Below are 7,500 nucleotides of genomic sequence, written 5' to 3'. Positions count from 1 at the left end.
ACCAGCAACAATAATAACAATAATAATGATAATGATGATAATAAACAAGTACAAGGATATATAAAAGATGCAGGACGTCTAAACGGTTGCCATATATATCTTTACCTGCCCACACACACAGTGTAAAGGAGGTAAAGAGCGTTGTTGGGTGAGACAGTACAACCAGTCAAACAATATCAGTGGCTGTGGGACATGTCCGTAATGAAGATTATAATGTCATTAACATAATTGTAATAATGATTATATTACTAATACTAATGATAAAAATACTAATATTATTGATAATGTTAATGTTAATGTTAATGTTAATGATAATGATAATGTTAATGCTAATGTTAATGTTAATGTTAATGTTAATGTTAATGTTAATGTTAATGTTAATAATAATGATTATAATAATAATACAAATAAGAAGAAGAATGGTAGTAGTAGTAGTAGTAGGTGGTGGTGGTAATAAAAACCACAAAAATGACGTATATTTAGAAAATATTGATGTCATTGACCTGACTGAATTTGTGTTTGATCTGCCACTAGCCTAAAAAACAGTATTTGGCGTTATCAGTTGTGATACAGTATCCCTCCTGATAGAATATCCTCATGTATTTCTGCATATATTGTCGGAAAAGTGCCGCTCCCCCCTCCTTGTCCATCAGCTGTTTATCTGTAGGCAAATTAGAGGCTGAGACACACACCCCTCCCCCTGACGACATGTTACAGGCCAGATATAAGAAACAGGGGCCTCCTAACCACGGTATTGCTTCTGTTCACCAAAGGTCTTCCTTTATGTATCAGATACGGAAAGAAATGGCAAGTAAGAAGCCAGTATCCTCAATAACAGACATGAGAAGTCCTCCCTGCCTTACCCCCGCCCATCCAAAAAATACATAGGTAAGCCCATACTTCTGTATCCATGAAGTATTGACAAATCCACAGATACTATGTAGAGAGGTCTGAGTTCAAAGATTAAATTACATACACAAATATGTTATGAGGGAAGGTGAGATTTAGGCTGACTACATAACTTCTTTCTCTTCATTTATAGTAACTGCCAGGTCATACTTCTTAAATGATCTCTTGTTATCTTTCATGATATATCATATTTCTGAGAGGACAATTCATTTCTGTTGGAATTCTTAACGAAATGACGACTTGATTTACAGGCACCATTTGGAATGATGTCAAAATCGTCAAACAACAATTTTCCAGTGGATGTCAATAGTATAAGGGAACAATATGACAACGAGAAGGATTCCGTATTTTAATTAGAACACTTCTGTTTCTGAAAGCTATGTTGTGCTATCTTTACAATTTTGAGTGGTCAACCCTTTACCTGTGACATGATTGTCAGTGCAGGTTAAACCACTTCCCCAACAATTCGTGTTAACAATACCTTCTGTACATAGATATCAGACCCAATACAGCAGGGGCGGTCTGTGAATACATATTTCTCACAGTCACTTAAAAACATAATTAAGTTGCTACTGTATTACTGTAGTTTTCAATTTTACTCTTAGTATTAAGAATACCAATAATGATTATAAAAGTGATGATAATAATATTATTCTCATTGTCATTATTACTGTTTTGATGATAGTAGATTCTTATTGATATCAGAATTGCTATTTTCTATGATTTCAGATACCCTTGTCAGTAACATCATTATCATTATTGTAATGGTAATCATAGTTGCAATGCCAATGATAACAGACTTTGGAAGCGAAAGTAGCTGCGGGAAAAACACCAAGGCAATGTATGTACACATACATAATGTATGTTTATTTATACACACACACACACACACACACACACACACACACACACACATATATATATATATATATATAGATATATAGATATATATATATACATATATATACATGGGTATGTGTGTGTTTATTCCAATATGCATATATATATGTATGTGTGTCTATGTGCGTGTGTGCCTGTGTACATGTATGTAAATGTGTGAGCGTTTGTCTTTTCTTGCCTCTCGCTTTACTTACAATATTTTACTTGCTACGGTACTCTAATTAGATAATAGGTATAAATTGAATGAAATACTAGACAAGATTTCTTAAACTGTATTCTCTTTTATCAATCAAGCGTACTGAATATCATATATATCCATTAACTAATTACAAAAAAAAAAAAGTTGGTATGATTTCATAATAACAGAGTCAGGTAAAAAGCGGCATTGTACTAATAAATGCCGATGTCTGCGCATGCCCGGAAGATCTCTTGGTCGCCGCAGCCCATGCCCTCCGTGCCGTCGCCGCACTCGCCCCAGTTGTTCCCTGGGGGGGGGGGGGGGGGGAGACGTCGCATTAGATGTGGATAAATCGTTACGCGATTTCGGTTGGTGGTTCAGATTCGAATGGAGGAGGAAGATTAAGGGACGATTAAAAAGTTGTGATATTTTTAATGATGATAACATAATGATAATGTAATGTGTGTGTGTGATATAAATATATATATATATATATATATATATATATATATATATAACATATACATATATTACATTACAATATGCATTATATATATAATATACATATGTATATGATATATATATATTCATGTATGGATATATAAATAGGTGGATAGATCGAGAGAGAGGTAGCTAGATAGATAGGAAGATAGAGCGATAAAAAGATAGACAGACAGACAGATGCGTGTATGTATATGTATGTGTGTATATATGAGTGTGTGTGTGTGTGTGTGTGTGTGTGTGTGTGTGTGTGTGTGTGTGTGTGTGTGTGTGTGTGTGTGTGTGTGTTTCTGGTGCTTTTGTAATGATAATGTGATTTTTTTCTGATAACATATTTATGTGATAATGCATTTTCTCGCAATGATAGCGCATTTCTACGACTTACCTCCCCTGTAGTGCCACTGAAGCACACACTGAGTGCATGCGACGTCCTGAGGGAGCTTCACCCTCGCCGTCACGTAAATCCAGTCCTTCGAAAAGAAAACGGGATTCATATACCGTCCAGTTACAGAAAATGGGAAATCTTGCAACTCACCCCAGGCTCAGGAGATCTCCGATTCACCAGGTCGCTTTTAAGTGGTGTTGAAGGCAGGGAATTTGAATTACAGTGATCAGATGAATGGACAAATAGATATATTGTATATAAGTTTGCAATTTCCAAACATATGTAAGCACAAGTAATAAGAGTCTGATGTTTAGAAAAAAAAAAAAAAAAAAAAAACGACTTGCAGAATCGGGCTTTTCCAGGGGCCGGGTTGAGTTGCCAATTCTCATTTTCCGAAATTGAACGTACTGGTTTATTGTTCATCAAATTTGTGGGTGACCCGACATTGGTATCTGTATGTTGTACAATCAAGTTTAATATGTATGGTATTGCACAGGAGATTATCTGGGATCATCTTGCAACACTTGATTCGCACTGCATCCTTTCATTTCTTCCTTTAGTGATATTTAAGTCGATCAACATCAGTCACATAATAAAGAAAATAGATCCTCTATATCTATCAGTACTGAAAATTTAGAAGGGAAGGACAATATCATACAGGTTATAAAGGTGATATCATGTATAAAAACATAGGACCTCAAATGTGCACACAGGCGATCTTAAAAGCACACACAAGAAGTTTCAAATGTACACACAGGATCTTAAACGCAGAGACAAGCAATCTCAAACGTACATACACGACTTTAAATCCATAAACAAAGATCTCAAACGCACACACGCGACCTCAAATGTACACACAGGGTCCTCAACCGCACGCACATGCAAGTGAGCTCAAACATACACAAAGGATCGTCAAAATCATAAACAAAGGGAATTCAAAGGTGCACACGTGACCTCAAAGGTACACACATGATCCTCAATAGCACACACAGACGACCTCAAAGAAATACAAAAAAAAAAAAAACAGAAACCCTAAGGGATCTCGCACGTACACATAGGGTCCTCAAACACACACACACGCACCCTTCGAACGCACACTGGATCATCAAAAGCACACGCACGCGCCTCAAACACACACAAACACACAGGACCCTCCCCAAACACACACACGCACCCCTTGTCCCTCTAACTCACATTCTCCGTTGCAATAGGATACTTGGTGCCTGATCCGTCGGCCAGTTCGAGGAGGTGCTCGTCCAGGCAGGCGTCGGTGATGATCTGCGTCGGGTCGTTGTTGACGCAGAGGCGCAACTCGAAGTAGCCTTGGTGGGTCGTCGTGAGTTCGATCTCGACGTCCACTTCCTGAGAATGTGAGGAAGGAGAGGAATAGAGAACTCGTGTTTTTTTTTTTTCTTCTTCTTCTTCTTCTTCTTTTCTCTTTTTATATGTCTGTCTTTTTTATGGATATTTATGTCTTTCATTTTTTTCGACATCCACTCCCAGCAAATGTGGAAACACATGTACATTTTTACGGATGTTTATGCCCTAATTGGTTAATTCGATTAGAGGGCAAGAATACAGTAACAGAGTAAACCTACGTGAATCTCGTAATTACAGTGTATCTCGTTTACATTTACCCTAATTCTGCATCTTCAACACAGCCCCCTTGGAATCGCTACCTCGTCCTCATCATTACCTGGTTCTTGGTGAAGTTCGCGACGATGAGCCCCGTCCCGTACTTTCCACCAGCCTCGTTCGCACGCGGCTGAGGGTTGGCCCAGTTGTCGCCGCAGACTCCGCACTTGCCGCCGTTTTGCTCGTATTGGGTCTGGCAAAAAAATGAGGATCTGTTAGAAAGGGTATGCTAGGGAGGGTATGTTGGAGATGTGATAGATGAAGGTGGAATACGTTGGGTTTACGATGGTTGGGTTTTCTTTTCTGATTTGCTTTGCCTTGTTGCGGTATTTAGCGTTCGGATGGGTTCGAATTCTTGATTTACGAGGCTTCGTGTCTGTTCGCGCTCCGCCTTGTGGGTTTCATTAGCCAATGTTCTTCGTCCTATTTTGTCTTAGGCAGTTCTTAGTGTCTCTTTTGCTGTTCAGTTTGAGTCTCCTGTAATAATTGTGTTCGGTCGTGTTACGCATGGAATCATTTTAAGAAATCTCTTGAATAATTGATTTATCTTACTTCTTTCTTGTTAGTAAATATGTATTAATTTGTTGAATATGTATTAGTTTGTTGAATATGTATTAATTTGTTGATTACCAATCGAGATAAACAAAATCAACAATAACATACAAAGCATCATTGATAAAGAAGAAAATTAAACTGGAACATCATAAAAGCATATTCATAAAAGTGAAAGAGTATTTTGTAACGTAAAGCAAGAAAAGTTATTCCAAGTAACAACTACTCTATAACGATTAAAATCATCGCACTCTGTCAATGACAACACAAAGGAAACCGATTATACACATAAATATAAATAATAAGAATAATGCAAGTAAGTCAACCAAACAATTACAATAAAACGACCAAAAAACAGTGAATACAACAACACAAAAAAAATAGACAAAGGACACAGATAAAAACAAAAACAAGCCAAGTAATAATGTCCGAGTCCTTACCCCCAAACCCCCGCAGTTGAGTTCGTCGTCGTTATAGTTGATTGGCGTGTCGAAGCCGTGTCTCCAAGGCGGTGGACCTTCCAGCTGGAAAATTCATGCGCCCGTGACCCTCCACCCGAGCCAGGAGGACCAACACGCCCACGCCCACAGCCCACGCAATGCTTCGCACGCCCATCATCGACTTGGGAAATCTAAACGAGAGCTGGGGTTTTAGTTTAATGTCGCCCTGTCAACGCGCTGGAGAATATTTATACCATGTTGTTTATCTTTCACCTTCGTCGAGCCAACGTTCCGGGAGGTGAGCGGAGTACGCGAGGACGCGAAGGTGGGGTACAGGTGTAATAGTGCAGTGAAGAAAAAAAAAAAGTAATGGTCTGGGAAAAATCATATCAAAACATGTATATAAATAAGGAGAAAAAAAAAGTTTGTACCTTGGACGCAGATGTAATTTCACAGGATAGATAATGTGTGAAATGCGTCGTTATAGAATGCTTGAGACGTATCTTGGTCTTTTTTCTTTTAAGTTTAGGAAAACTAAACTATTAAAAACAAAGAAAAAGCTTTGATTGTTATTCGTCTCGTAGTTATTATCAACATATATATATATGTATGTATGTATGAATGTATTACACACACACACACACACACACACACACACACACACACACATATATATATATGTGTATGTATGTATGTATGTATTACACACACACACACGCACACACACACATACACACACACACACTCACACACACACACACACACACACACACACACACACACACACACACACACATATATATATATATATATATATATATATATATATATATATATATATATGTATGTGTATATATATACATATATATAAACACAAAAGTGTTTGTTGCCCGGGTAGAAATTTGCTTTCCAGAGTACCAACAATTACACGAAGAATAAAACAGGCACCACAACAGTATGTCCTTTGTTCAGGAAGTATATTTCTGAAGATATATCCAGAGGTAATAATAAATACGGAACGGTTTTCCGAAACCATATCCCTTTATCGACTTTAAAAGCTACACAAAAGAATGTATATCTAAATTAGCTTTAGAAGCAAAGACGACAGTTTTGGTAAAATACATAAAGTCATTCAACCCATTTGACTTACACGTTGAATGGACGTGTCGTGAATTTGATATAATTTTCCTGAGCAGTCGTTGTGTTGCATCTGCCGTTCTCCCACGGGCACGACTCACCTCCGCTGATCCCCATGAGCTGCCTTTGTACGTACGCACAAACAGACATATGTGTGTGTGTCTGTGTGTATATGTGTATGTGTGTGTGTGTGTGTGTGTGTGGGTGGGTGGGTGTGTGTGGGTGGGTGTGTATGTGTCTGTGTGTGTGTGTGTGTGTGTGTGTGTGTGTGTGTGTGTGTGTGCATATATACATATATATATACATATGTTTATGTGTAGGCGTGTGTGTGAGTGTTAGAATCATTGATATTATTACCATTACCATTAGTAGTAGAAGTATTATAATAAAACAGATAATTATTATAATCGTGATAATAATAATAATTATAATAATTATGACTACTACAAATAACTACGTACTATCAATATCATTATCATAAGTATCAGTATTAATATCAATGTCAACATTAGTATTAATATGATCATTATTATTGTTGTTATTATCATCACCATCTATGGTATTATTGCTCTGATTATTATCATTAATATCACGATCATCATTACTGTTATCATTAATAGTAGTATAATTATTATTGTCATCATTATTATCATCATTATTTTTGCTATTGTTAACATCATTATGATTATCATGATTGCCATACCCGCTATTATCATTGTCATTACTATTGTCATTGCTAGTATTATCATTGTTTTTACCATTATCACCATTACCATCAATACCATAATTTATCATCATAGACAGATTATCTAAACCTCTAAATATAGCAATATCACTCGACGATTCTCACACCATTCGATAAA

General features: G+C 37.0%; 1 protein-coding gene and 1 long non-coding RNA gene across 2 annotated transcripts in view; both read right to left on the bottom strand.

Annotated features, from left to right (window-relative positions):
* Positions 1–2,065: 2,065 nt before the first annotated feature.
* The window catches only part of LOC125029613, an 11,378-nt gene continuing 5,943 nt past the window's right edge, over positions 2,066–7,500 (bottom strand). Inside the window, exons 3-5 of the mRNA XM_047619594.1 lie at positions 4,068–4,235; positions 2,874–2,958; positions 2,066–2,294 (exon numbers count right to left, since the gene is read on the bottom strand). Of these exons, the coding sequence (XP_047475550.1) occupies positions 2,200–2,294; positions 2,874–2,958; positions 4,068–4,235 (348 nt within the window). The 3' untranslated portion in view covers positions 2,066–2,199. The remainder of the gene's footprint in view (positions 2,295–2,873; positions 2,959–4,067; positions 4,236–7,500) is intronic.
* On the bottom strand, positions 4,570–5,791 carry LOC125029614. Its single transcript, XR_007115209.1, has 3 exons — positions 5,774–5,791; positions 5,501–5,691; positions 4,570–4,701 (listed from the first exon to the last, which is right to left on the bottom strand). It is a non-coding gene; the product is annotated as an uncharacterized LOC125029614 (long non-coding RNA).

Source organism: Penaeus chinensis, chromosome 10 (assembly GCF_019202785.1).
Source record: "Penaeus chinensis breed Huanghai No. 1 chromosome 10, ASM1920278v2, whole genome shotgun sequence".
NCBI lineage: Eukaryota > Metazoa > Arthropoda > Malacostraca > Decapoda > Penaeidae > Penaeus > Penaeus chinensis.
Note: the sequence above shows the minus strand (reverse complement) of the source record. Positions and strands in the feature narration are given on the sequence as shown.